The sequence below is a fragment of the Notolabrus celidotus genome, chromosome 19, assembly GCF_009762535.1.
Source record: "Notolabrus celidotus isolate fNotCel1 chromosome 19, fNotCel1.pri, whole genome shotgun sequence".
NCBI classification, from domain to species: Eukaryota; Metazoa; Chordata; class Actinopteri; order Labriformes; family Labridae; genus Notolabrus; species Notolabrus celidotus.
In genome coordinates, this window is record NC_048290.1 from 14,333,789 (window position 1) to 14,347,688 (window position 13,900).

The window sequence follows — 13,900 nt, forward strand, 5'->3', positions numbered from 1 at the left end:
CAATTCCTCCCCCGTAATGTCTGTCAAGGGCTGGAAGTTTCATATTTCACATCGCACACCTCTCCCAGAATCCTGACTCACTGACACGGCTCCTGCGAAGCCTTCTTTAAAACTTAATGAGGCTTGCATAATCTGAGACAGATTACACCTCACTCTGGTTCTTCCACAGTTTCCATTGTGCTTTAGTTGAGTTAAACAGAGGCGTGTAAGGGGCAGAGCAGCAGAGATATGAACTTGAATCCTCCGTCTGACAGATAGGAATGGTTTCTCCCCGCAGGCTCAGGAGTTTTGGAGCCCACCAGCTTAGAGGCAAAGAGGGCTGAATGGACACCAAGAGGAACGCTGGATTTACATGCATCAGCCCAGCCGACAGGGGGCTTGACAACAGCATAAGTCAACTGCCGGTTCAGGTTTAATGTCATTCACCCAAATTCACTGCTAAGATAGGATTTCCCGTCAAAGAATCAACCAGCTAGAACTCAGAACCATTCTTAGAGTTTCCTGTAAGCCCACCCCTCATCTTAAACACTGCCTCCCTCCTCTTTAATATGAAAACTGGATGACATTCAGGATCTCTGCTGCAGCTGCCAGATGGGTCAAGAAACAGCAGGAACACTCACCAGGCAGCAGGGTCATACTCTGCCCACACACGGATGAACTCATCCAGGTGATGAGGCCCGAGGATGGAGGCGTCCCTGGTCAGATACTCAAAGTTGTCCATGATGACGGCAACAAACAGATTCAGCATCTGGTGAATGAAAACAGAGGGGTTTAGATTACACCTAAACATGTTTGTTGCAATGCCAAATAATAAAAAACTACATTTTCTTTAGATTAAAGCTACTTTAAGTTATTTTGAATTATCAGTTATATATTTAAATGAAAATCTTGGTGGTTCAGAATTTTTGCCAGAATACTTTTAATTCACTTCCTGTACTGTCTTTTATTTAGATTTACATCAGTACTGACTGCACTTTTTTGATATTGTTGGCAGCAATAGAGATTCATTGATTTGAATTTACTAAACTTTATTCAAAATTTGGTAATACAAAATTAAGGGCCTCAGTCCACTGGTGATGTTTTTTGTTGGCAGCATCTTATTTCTTGTTTAAATGTTTTTTATTGAGGTAGCAATAATAAAACATTCAATGTTACAGATATTTTCCTCCTTTCAATTAAATGAAAAAAAACAAAAATAACAAACAAACATACAAGTCAACAGATGAGTGAGTAACAAGGTTAGGGTTAGGGTTAGGGTTAGGGGGTTAGGGTTAAAACTCTACCCTAACCCTAACTAATATAAAAATCTGACAGTGAGGAGAGTCACCCTGTATCTGTTGTTATCTTTTATCTAAGGGTTAAAACTACCTGTAGTTTTTTTTAAAACCACTCTTATAACAAACAAACATACAAGTCAACAGATGTAGTGAGTAACACTAAAAGAAAACAACAACAACATAGAGGGAAAATAATACTCAAATCCGCCCACTCCTCCCCACCTCCACCATACCCACCCACCCTGTCGGGACTTTACCTCCTGCCACTCCAGAGGAGGCCATTAATGTTATATCGTAATTAGTTTAGTTTGTTTTTTCAATATATTGAATATATTGAAGAAGGGGAACCCAAGTCTTGCCATATTGCCCTAGATTATTTGAAAGTGAGAGCCAAATTCTCGCCATATGAGAGAGTTTTACCATTTCTTCTAAGCATACTTTGACAGGTGGAGCCTCTGCTTTTTGCAGCATCTTATTTCTACACGAAACAAAAATAGTTCTGAGTTTTCAGAAAAAAATTGCCTTAATGTCAGTTGTGTTTTGTGTCTGCACCAATGCTCTCAGGTAAGAAGAGTTCAACTTTTTAAACACATCAATGCTCGTCAATGTCACTATTCCTCACTGACCAATCCAAAAAAAAAAATCTGATATCAGCAGAAAACTAATCACATTCTTTTTTAAGGGCACAATTTCCTGGTCTTGAGCTGCTCTTCTCCATTGCTTTAACTTTTCTTTGTGAAATATTATTTGAATAAAGCATATAAAGAAATGTAGACTGATCTTAATAATCAGGAAGATCTTAAAGGGAAGCGGAAGTGCTGAAAGACAACTTTTGAAATACACTGAAACTGAGGTCCTGGGTGCTGCCTGTGTGAAAAATGTTGTCAGTGGACACAGGCCCTAGAGGTGTGATTTTGAAAATATGATGCACAATTCATTGTTTACCTTTACTTGAAGAGATTCAGTCCGATAAGCAGCAGGCAATTCACATATTCTTTTCATGTTTTCCTTTCCCCCTGTAACCATCAGCATTTCTGAGCTGTGCTATGTGCATAATATACTTCTCTTCACTGTAAACATCAAACAGGAGTCCTCACACCAGGAAACCTGACAGCCTTTTGACTTTGAAGGCTCAAAACCTGAGAGTAAACAAGTTCACCCCACCCTGCTCTTTTCTTTTACACTGAAAAACCATCATACTGACCAGGAAGGAGCAGAGGAAGATGAAGGAGACGAAGTAGAAGTAGGCAAAGTCACTCCCACACTCCTTCCCCACTGTTCCTGAGAGTATGTCACACCGCCGGTTACTCAGACACGCCAACATGATCTCATGCCACGCCTCACCTGTTGCACTCCTGAAACACACAAATCTCAGTGATGGGACACATATGTATGAAAAGTGACCTCAAACTGTGATCCGCAGTGACAGGAGCAGGTCTTACAGGGATCATTAGGTATCAGACTAATGATGCAGGATTACCTGAAGAGAAGGGTCAAGGCCTGGAGAAAGGTCTGGAAGTTGTTGTGGTGATTTATTGCCGTGTCCTCGTTCAGCTCGATGTTTCCAAACACCTGAAGCAGCAGAAATACAGCTGGTGTTTTTAAGATGCAAAAAAAATCCAAATTTAAAGCCTTACTGTACTGTTATTAAGAATACAAGCTGCACTGAGACAACAACAGAGACCACCTCTTTAAACTTTAGCCAGCGTTTGTCTTCACAGAGTTACAACTATTGCAGGATATGCTTGAAAACAATCTGAAATAGAGAGGCGTGGAATATTATATGAAAACATTTTTACTCATTACACCTTTGCACTCTCCCTCAGGTGTGCACAGAGTACAAAATTATCCAATCCAATCCACTTTATTGATATAAAACAAATAAAAAAACAATCAAGTTTAGCAAAGTGCTGCACAGTGAGATAAAATAAGTTAAAACACACAGAACATAAAACGCTGTCAGAGAATAAAGTAGAATAAAATAAAGGAATCATAATAAAACACATAAAACACTTTTAAAAAAATAGTATAAAAAAACACGAACAAATAAAATAATTAATACAAAATAAAATAAAAACACTAAGAGCAAATAAAAACTCAATAAAAGAACAGACAGGAGACCACACAAGTCTCATGCTGGGTTAAAAGCCAGCATTTTAAGACGGGATTTAAAAGTCGTTAATGTTGGGGAAAATCTAACAAGGGGGCCTCTACTAACGTTTTGGGCGTTGCACCAGCTGAGATAGTTCCAACGTCAGCCTAAGTTACAACTTAATTCTTACACTCGGCTCATAGTAGGTGTAAAGTCCTCCGTAGAGTATATCAGCTGCCGAGGCACGTCGTTTTGAGAGGTAGGATGATTTGGAGGATGAGGAGATACAGAGGGTTCTCCCAGCTAGATTATGTCTGCAGCGCGATATCCAAGAGAGAGATTTGCACTTCTGAGTATTAACATATGTTGCAGTTGATCATTTTACCACTTGAAGTCACTGTTATTATAGACACTGCAGATTAAGGATTTAGGCTATAGTTATCACCTTACTTTAGTTTGATTCAGCTGTCGGTCAGTTCCGAGAAGATTAGGCACGAAAAATAACACATATAATCCCTGCATCAAAATTGGTGCTTTCCTCTGATTGGCTGCTGGAAGTGTAAACGTCATGTCTGCAACAATGTTTGGGTTAGTTTAGACATTACGGCCTACTAGTAAAGATGAACCTTACTTTCCCTGTGTTGCAACCAAACAATGACACAACTTAATTTACAAACTAACTAGTTTCAATGTATGGTTTAGTGATGACTTTACACTCTAACTTAGGACTAAACTTGCACACTGCTGGTGCAGCAGGCTGCTTTTCAGCTTGGTCTTAGGGACCACAAGAAGCTGCTGACCAGTGGAAGTAAAGTTTTCAACAGTAGTATTACTGAAAACAATGGGACAGAGTGTGAGATCATCAGTTATCTAGTTTCCTCAGGACTGCTGTTGTAAGAAACTAGAGCACAAAAATTTGTGAGTCTAATATATCTGTTTCCCTCCATGTTCATCTCACTGATCTGAAGTGAGCAGGTCATAAAGTCTGAGTGAAACTTACTTCTGTGCAGGATTTCTCAACTGTTAAGTATGAATTGTATTTGAGCTTGGAGATACATTCATTTAAATGTGATCAAACCATACCTATGCACTCCAAATTATGCATTTTATCTGTAATTATTAATGTTTTGTTCTTTGTTGCTACTGTGTGAAAAACTGAACGTTATCTTCACTGACACTCAGCTGATGAATGTGGAGAGTCAAAATGTTTTTATTCATATTCATTTGAGTTTAAATGAAATGAAAGACAGACTGAGAGTGAACTGAGAGCGGAGTGAAAGAACCCAGAGGTCTCTTCTGAAATATTCATCTGCCCTTCAGCTGGTCCAGCCTGTGGCCTGTAAAGACCGGCTGCTGGGCCCAGGAGACCTTTGACAGCAGTCAAATATGTATGTCCCTTTAACCATCAACTACAACAGCACTTCACTGCCTCTTCACGAACACACAGGAATAGAAAAAACAGGATATATATCATAACAAAAACGTATGTTAAGTGTAATAAAATCAAAGCTAACTGCTTAAAAACACATGCTTGTTTCTAAAACGTCTAACATCAAATTTTCTTTAGGACTCTTCTAGAGATGGTGATGCTGGAGGCGTTGCAGTTTAAGACAAACCACAGAGTAGCAGGGCGCTAAATTGAAGATTTGTCCATAGCCTCTCGCTGCATCCATGACTACTCCTTTAAATGTCTGGCACAATCCTCCTTAATTCACAGCCCCTTCTCACAAAAGATGCAAATCACAAAAGGGTCAGACATTTTAAGCTTTTAAAAGCTGGATCATAAAAATTGAAGGTTTGTTGTATTAAATTGATGATTTGAAACTGTTTCTAAAACTGTCAATTATCCATCCATCCTTTATCTTTCACTTCTAATCCCGTCCAGGGTTGCGGGGTAAAAAATCGTCCTCTGTCCTCACCTGTCTCTACAAATGGGATACTATCAGCTTGTTTGCCTGGCTGATATTTGAGCCCAGTTTCTGGGCATTGGTTGTCACCTAATTATTACATCATGAAGTCTTGAATTCAGTAACAAACACAGTACAAAATTGTGCCAGATCAGACACAGCTGACAAATCTGACTGGTTGGTAAAAGTATGTTAATCAGCTCACCTTGGACTCTCTCCAAAGCCAAAATAAAATCACACAGGAGCATCTCTATTGCTTTGGTTGCCTAGCAACATCAGGTTGACAAAGAGACTCTAGGAGGTGAGTGCTGACAAAAACCACAAATACTGATTTATACACTTCAGTTTCAAATCTGCTGAAGATATAAATATATAATGTGTTATTTATAAAGCTTTAGAGGTGGGCAGGAATCTCTCTAATGTTTAGACAGAACGAAACCTGCATCAAATCTTTACGCTCACCCAGGGTAAGCTAACTAACTCCTGGTTGTTATATCAGAGATTTTTAAATTGTATTAACTAAAACTCGGCAAGGAAGAAATTTGCATTTAAAAAAAGCATGCCAGAGATTTAAAAAAAAAAAGCTTCTAAGGTTATATCATGTGGCTGCAGGAAAGCTGTTGAGCATGGACTGTATACCACGTTGGATGGCAGAGAATTACCTTCAGGTGAATTCAGATAAGACTGAATTTCTTATCTCAGCTCCTGACCGTGTTGTTCCAGAGGTGAGGAGAAGCCTTGGGGTTTTGTCCTCTGCTGTTAAACCTGCCCTACGCAATCTAGGGGTCCACATGGGCCAGAGTCTGAGCCTGGACCAGCCAAACCATTGCCAAACTCAGACCTTTAGTGTCCATTACTGTAACTCTCTTTTCACATGTCTTAGCAATGCATCCCTGAACTGGTTAGCTACAAATCCACTCTGTTGGGGGAATCTGTCACTGAAGAATAACGGTCCTACTTCCTGTAGTCCACCTAGTCATGTGACGACTCACCTGCATTCCAATGATGGCATAGATGAAGAACAGCATGGCAATGAGCAGGCAGACATACGGCAGAGCCTGAAAACAAGCAAATAAAGACTCAGATAGATCTCATCACATATGCTCCTTCCTATAGTACATAAACACTCATACACACTGTCAGATCTGACTCTGAGGAGCAGCTCCTGTGTGAGATTTTACAGCCTTATTTAAGAACTATGGAAGCCAACCTGACCAGCTGCGTTGATTCTTTTAACCAGCTATTTATATCGCTGCAAGGAGGCGGCGAACATTTGTTATGATTAAATAGCCACCTTTTAACACACTGCAGATACTGTCCATTTTCATTGGACTTAAAAGCTCTCACCACCGACATTAAACCGGCTATAAATTCCCTCGGCTGCAGCGCGGCGCTCTGCATTTAACTCAACTTGTCCTGGGGGATTTAGAGAGCAAAGCAGCACTGTGTGAAGATCTGAACTGCTGTCTGCTCCGAGCGGCTGTGTTCGATTTTTACACAAGAAGCCTGTAGTCTGCCTCTGCCTCCTTTTAGGCCTATCATTCCACTGTTTGACTTCTCTGTGTTATCCTTTAGCTCAACTACACATCTACATGAAACGTAACTGAGTGAACCAACATTTGCATATCTGAGGGCATTTCTACCATCCCTCTGTGTACAACACTTGTTGTTTATTCATATTGACATGTGCTACATTGATCAAGTTTACTTGTATGTTTTTATAAGCATGTCCAGAGGCATATTTTATCTCACTGCGAGTCCAAACTTACCTTGAAGGACTGAACGAAAGTCCACAGCAGGATCCGGATGGTGTAGCCCTGTCGCAGCAGCTTGATGAGCCGAGCAGCTCTGAACAGCCTCAGGAAACTCAGGTTGATCATCTTATCCTGGAAGAGACAGCAGAGACTCAGTGAGACATAAAAAAAGAGACTCTGTCATGAGTCAATGTTTAGTTCAGTTTGTTCCTTGTGTTTCATGCCTCAGTTTCTCCTGTGTTTATTCTGTATTAGTTATCCTTTGTGTCCCTTGTGTGTTTTGTGATCCATGTCTCTTGTACTTTCTTGTGTTTCTTAGTCTAGTCTTGTGTTCTCTGTTTTGTAGTTCTTATCCACGTGTTTACAGATTAGTTACTTTCTATCCTTGTGTGTTTCCCTCCTTTTTGATAACTCTCATTAGTCTCACCTGTGTTAATTACTCTGTGTATTTAGTTCCCCTGTTTCCCCTGTCTCTTGTTGGATCATTGTACGTCTTCCTTGAGTTCGGTGTGTACGTCTTCCCTGTGTCCATCTCTCCTGTGTTCTGTGCTTCCCCAGTGTCTCCTTTTGGATTCAGTTTTTGGACATTTAAGTGAGTTTTGTTTGTACCTTTTTTTTACTAGAACCTTTTTATTTGAATATCTGCACTTGGGTCCTCCTTAAGTCTTTCCCCCAATGTGACAGAATCAAAAGATTTAAATCTATGCTGTGCAAGTAACGAGTTTTCAGACTTGGTGGTTCAAGTACGGACACCTTATTCAGTCTGGTGCTATCAATACATCATGATGGTTTATTTTGCTCATTTTATGCATAAATGGAATGACAGCGCTGAGACGGACATTAACAACTTGTGCAACAGATGTTTCTCACAGTTAGCCACAGAGGCGTCTGTTCAGCTAAATGAAACATTTCTTTGTTTTCTAAATTCAAGCAGCAAGGTTAGAAAGTCCTGGATTGCTTTCTAAAATCTGTGTTATTTCTTCTTTATCTTTTTTAGTCTTCATTCAGGTTTACTTGAGTACTTCTACTTTTCATAGAGAACAATAATTCAGGCGTACTTTAACAAGATTAAGAGTGCTATTGTCCTAAGCATCAACACCACAGAGGGAACAGCGTCATCTAATCTAGCTGCAAACCGTCAGATTTAAAGGAAGTATTAACATCATGTCTGCTCATCCTCGTTCATCTCAGCTTGTCCTAGAAGAGATCTTTTATGCAATGCAGATAATCTGCATGGGTTTATCATGAGACAAAATTATACACTGGTGGACATTTTTTTGCAGCACAGATTTTAACATCAGATCTTATGCAACTAAATATCGCCACAGTGATTGTTTCACAGCCTGATAGCAGGTATTATATCCTGTCACACTGAGGATTCAGCAGGTAGACTGTGGGACAGGAAAAACGCACACTGACAGAGGGTATTGACAAAATCAGCAGCAGACAAGAAAAGCCACTTACCGTCTAGAAGTGTCACATGTGACAGAAGGGGCAGAGTGAGGGCACAGGCACCAGCAGAGACACAGCAGAGGATGGAAACAGCAAAAGAGGAAAAAAAAAACACAGAGAGGGAAAGCAAGAGAGAGAAGAGGCCGTAAAGAAGCGCTAATGATCACATGAGGGAACAAAGTCAGACAAATAGAGCGACCCGACTCTGCCACACAGAAAGCACATTAATGAGCCACGACCACAATCAGATAACTTCTTCAGTGTTCAGCTTTCTGAACGTCACAAAGGAAACTATATACTGCAGACCTTGAATGCAGTCTGACTCCGTCTGTTGTTCTCAGGCTGCTTTTGTTTTGCACATTGATTTTTGTGTTTGTGCTTAAAGTTACATTTTTGTTCAACGTCAGAGAGTTAAAGACAGCACAGCAGGGTGTCTACATTAAGGAGGTAGACGGTGGTTTGTTACGAACATAGTTTAATATAGACACATTTTTAATGTACACAACTACATACAAAGCAACGTTACAACAAATGAAAATAGCATAGTCTAATAATTCATCAATAGACAAAAAATAGAATGACAAAAAAATACAAATTTCTTGCAAGCAGGTGTAGTATGTAAATTATATTCCCTGCATAATCGACATGCATCGACTTAATTATAACTCCCTCTTTTTTCCAAAGGCACAGGTCCCGTAAGAGGACTTATATAAATCTATTATCCCAGCATGCAGAGAGACCACAGTCCTACAGTTAGAGTGTTTGTGATCATGCACTGATCCCTGATATTCATGTAGAAAGTGACCCATCACTCATGATAATGAGCAGCTCTTACCTTGACCTCTGTGACTACGATGTCTGTGATGCTTCCGAGCACAGTCACAAAGTCGAACACGTTCCAGGCTGCTTTCAGGTAGTTCTACGAGACAAAGACAGGAACTCAACTTTAATATGTTCAGATTCTACTTTTTAATGGATGTTGGGTATTTTCATTGCACTGAGGTCTGCTGATCAGACAAAGGACGAGGGGGGACCAAGCTTTTTCAGTGGTAGCTCCTAAACTGTGGAATGAGATACCCACCCAAGTCAAAATGTCCCCCACCCTGGATAATTTTAAATCACGTTTCAAAACTAATTTTTACTCCTTGGCTTTTAATACAGCATGATAGTTTATGTTTGTCTTTTAATGTACTGTATTTTAAATTTTACTATTATTTATTTCTACTGTTGGTATTTGTTGTGCAGCACTTTGGGAACCTTGTTGTTTTTAAAATGTGCTATATAAATAAAATGGATTGGATTGGATTTATTACATCATATTACTCTTCAAAGCAGAGCAGATTTATTTCTGATATTATTTCTAAATGAGTTTATATTTTTTATGTATCAAATTATTAGATATCAAATCGTACATAGTTCATTGTTGTCAATACAAGATTTCATGATTCAGGAACACATGCAAGCAGCTAGACCTAGACCCTGTCCTCCCCATGTTTCCCTTTCTGTTTTATATATCACTATGGGTGGTAATATTAGGGTCCCAAGGTGTTAATTTGAGTTAGTACTGCGTCACAAATGACAAAGCTGATTTTAATTCATCTGTTCACTGATCACTTTTTCTGATCAAGTTTTTTCAAGATTCTTTATTTATTTTATTTTATTTTCTCAGTATGTGATGATTTAAATCTGTAAGCCTGGATACAAGTTTAAGTGAGAGTTTATTTACTTTAAGCTTATTTACATTCCTTCACTGATTTATCGCCACCCTGAATGGGTACGTGGGTATGTACGTGTGCAGATATATGTTTCTAAATGTTTTCTTGTAGGCGAGGGTGTATAAATTTATATAGATGTATACGACAACAATCCCGTTTGTTTACCAATCCTGGCACACTACCTTTATTCACAATGGCATTACCAAGCTTTGAATTTTCTTTTACAAAATATTTATTTCTCTCACCACTATTATCACCTCATTTTATAAGAATGTTTAGACAAATGTCTTATACCTGTTTTATGTACCTCTTCACTTTCTGAAAAAATACTTTGTTACTTTGACTAGCTGCACATGTTTTAATTCAAAAAAAATATATATATTATTAGATATCAGGTCAAAAGAATGTTTGACAAATTCATTTTATGTTAGTATTAACATTTTGCCTAAAAACTACCCGAACAACTCATTGAACTATTATCAGAATCCTTGCAGGTGATTTCACCGTCTCTCCACTGATCAATAAAGAGAAGTTCTGCAGCTGTAGTGTCATTCAAACCTACAGCTTTTGATCCCTTCTTAAAAAAGAAATTCAAAATAAACTGTTTAAGTATTACACAAGAGTCCTAAAATTAAATGCATACTCAATTAAATCTCTTCGTTGAAATATTGTAACACAACCTGCACAGGAGCTTAGATACATTTCTGCAGAGTCCAGTAGTGTTTTCGGTGATATCAACAGACATATTCACGCCAAGTCACTGCTATCTCTTAAAAAGAGCAGGAAAACAGGAAAACACACCCTTGGGTGCATGCATCTATATGTGCATATTCAGTGCACTTGCACAAATGCTGACACACTCTCCTGCATAAACTAAATGCTGAGCTGCTGTCTACAGTCTGGATCTTTCCTCAGAATGGTCAATCATCCAGCTCCTGAGGCCCTGCAGCTGCAGACCGTAGAGATGCAGCAGCTGAGTGTTTATACCAGCAGATGCGAGCCTATCCGTCTGGGCTTAACAGCTAAACAGGTGGAGGCAAGTGGTGTGTGAGAAAAGCCATTTAATAAATGGGCCTGGTAAATGGAACGGAGCCAGAGATGAAATGCCTCGCTGCAGGCCAGACGGCACCATGTTGGGGGAGATTTATTCCTTCTGAGCTCTCTACCATTCTTCCCTTCTTTTCGTGACTTGCTCCCCGTCCCAGAGCTTCAATTCTAGACTGGAACCCGTTTTTCTTTACTGCTGTGTGACATTTCATACATCCTCTGTGACAGATTTTTATATACCTTTACCTAAATGGAATCGCTACCCTTCATGCTTTTACATTCCTCAGTCTGACTATATGTATGAGGTTCTTCATGAGATACATCTTGTTATTCTGTAAATAACTGAGCCCTAAACGTGATGCAGCTCGATGAAGAAGCCACTGTCAGCTTGATTCCTCTGCCTGATCTGCATATCAAAAGAGAGATTTTCCCTCGTTTGTGTAAACACAAAACAACACAACAATGAATAATTGTCTATTGTTTGTGGAGCAGAGTGCAGCATATGGTTTTCACAGCTCACCAGTGGACCGAAGGCAATAATCTTGAGGATGCACTCCAGTGTGAAGAGGGCTGTGAAGAGGATGTTCAAGTATTTCAGCATGGACTCGTACAGGTCTGGAGCTCCGTAGAACTAAAGACAGAACACAAGACAGATTGAATATGTGAGGTGAAGATCTGGAAAAAAGGATCATACATTAATTTTATAAACTCTGCGTCACTGCACAGGTACCTTCTTTCAAAAAACAGATTTGATTGTCAGATGCACACAAAACAAATCATGATGAAATTCTTCCAATGGATCCAGAGATCTGTTTTCTGGGCAACTTTGCTGATATTAATTTCAATTTATTTTTGTTATCAAGCTTACAGCAATCTTGCTGATCATTGCCAAAAAAATGTATCGCTTTAAAATGGAAATCAAATGTTGACATTCCTGTTGGACTCTGGCTCTCTGAAATCAATAAATGTGTTAATGCCTATGCCTGAGACATAGGAGTAAATCATTTTATAAGATACGACAACCCTATCTGGACTATCTGAAAACCTGCACATGATGGACTGTCCCATTGTATAACAAAACTGTATTGAGAATGTCTTGACTATATCACCTTGAGGGGAAGATTCATTTTTGTCTTTCGTCTATTTTTGTAACTTTTTCTTGTTCACATATTTTATATTTTTTGTTATTTTGGAACTACCTACTGTCTGTATTTATTTTGTAATATTAACTTCTTTAATACAGTGGGTTTCTTCCTTTTTTGTATTTTATGCAGTATATGTCAATTTTTATGTGTTTAAATCTAAATAAAAAAAACAAAGAGCAGGTGCATTTCCAGGGTGCATACATGGGGGTAGATGGTTCTAAGGTGGGCCTTCAAAAATCTAAAACAAAAGACCCAAAAGACAAAACAAAAAACGCCAACCATAAAGTCCAGTTCAAAATCCAAGAACATTGAAGAAAACCAAAAAGTCACAGGGAAGGTAATAATGAAGATCCAGCATTAAACACGAGGAGATCACGGGATGTTAAACACAGGGAAAGGCACAAAGTAAAACAGGAAACAGAATATAAACCGTGTGACTTATCTAACCAGGAGACGTGACGCTGTGAACAAAGCTTACTCACCACCTGCTTCATTGTCAGAGAGGAACAGTGTGAACAACATGAAATTAACTTATCCTCTTAGTACTGCAGCCTGAACCTAAATCCTAAACACCTGATGGCAAATAAAGACCTGAATGACAAACACTGGTATGGCTAACAAGCCCGCTTTGAACGCCTGCTACATGGTGATGAAATATCCAAACATCAGTACAACAGGGTCAAGAGAGGCAAAAGCTTGAGCATAGACGTCTTAAAAGGCTGGTTAGTGCCTATTAACAAATGGCTCGGCTAATATTATGTAAGAGTGTATTTATTAAATAGATTTTAAACATGTTTGAGCCACACAAGCTAAAATCAGGATCAACAGGTTATCTGGCGAGCCTTTCATACTGTCTCTTTAAATGTTTTCCTCACAACCTGATGAGGGGAGGCACATTTTAAACATGCAATGATGTAAATGACACCACACAGTGCAGAGTGAGTGAGCTCTGCTCTGGCACCAGCCTGCATTATTACACAAACAGGCACTTTAATTCCTCAGTCATTTCTCCTCGGAGCAGATGAATAAAGACACTCGAGCACCCCTCTCTGATAATCAGCAAAGTACTGTTTAGTGTCACTGGGGTGTGCTGCTGCGGCTGGTGATTCAGTTTTAATTGTTGATCATGTCTCAAGGCTCGACCAGAGCTGTCTCTGTAATTGTATCTCTGCCTTAAGAAGTAAATTCTTTAATGGTACACATTTAGGAGAGCAGCTTTAATCTTTCAGCAGGATCTTGGTGAAAGCTGCATCACTGAGCCGAAGCACAGCTTTTCTTCTGGCCGAGAGGTCTGTGGGAGGAAATAGCACTTTGCATCATTAGCAGGAGGAATCACTGACCTTCATCATCAGCACGACTGTATTGAGAGCGATTAGAGTCATAATGGCGTACTCAAACGGAGGCGACACCACAAATTTCCACATCTTGTACTGGAAGGACTGCTTGTTCTCTGGCATGTATCTCGTCAGCGGCTTAGCGTTGATGGCAAAGTCAATGCAAGCCCTCTGTGA

The 13,900-nt window shown here is 39.4% G+C and overlaps 1 protein-coding gene and 1 long non-coding RNA gene across 2 annotated transcripts in view; one reads left to right on the forward strand and one right to left on the reverse strand.

The window, feature by feature from the left end:
* Positions 1-13,900, reverse strand: part of cacna1bb (calcium channel, voltage-dependent, N type, alpha 1B subunit, b) — a 194,813-nt gene that overhangs the window by 25,636 nt on the left and 155,277 nt on the right. The window contains exons 32-39 of the mRNA XM_034709309.1: positions 13,730-13,894; positions 11,765-11,875; positions 9,318-9,401; positions 7,046-7,162; positions 6,269-6,334; positions 2,758-2,849; positions 2,482-2,632; positions 621-748 (exon numbers count right to left, since the gene is read on the reverse strand). Of these exons, the coding sequence (XP_034565200.1) occupies positions 621-748; positions 2,482-2,632; positions 2,758-2,849; positions 6,269-6,334; positions 7,046-7,162; positions 9,318-9,401; positions 11,765-11,875; positions 13,730-13,894 (914 nt within the window). The remainder of the gene's footprint in view (positions 1-620; positions 749-2,481; positions 2,633-2,757; positions 2,850-6,268; positions 6,335-7,045; positions 7,163-9,317; positions 9,402-11,764; positions 11,876-13,729; positions 13,895-13,900) is intronic.
* LOC117830943 lies at positions 5,545-7,232 on the forward strand. The gene is made up of 2 exons (XR_004634870.1): positions 5,545-5,577; positions 7,053-7,232. It is a non-coding gene; the product is annotated as an uncharacterized LOC117830943 (long non-coding RNA).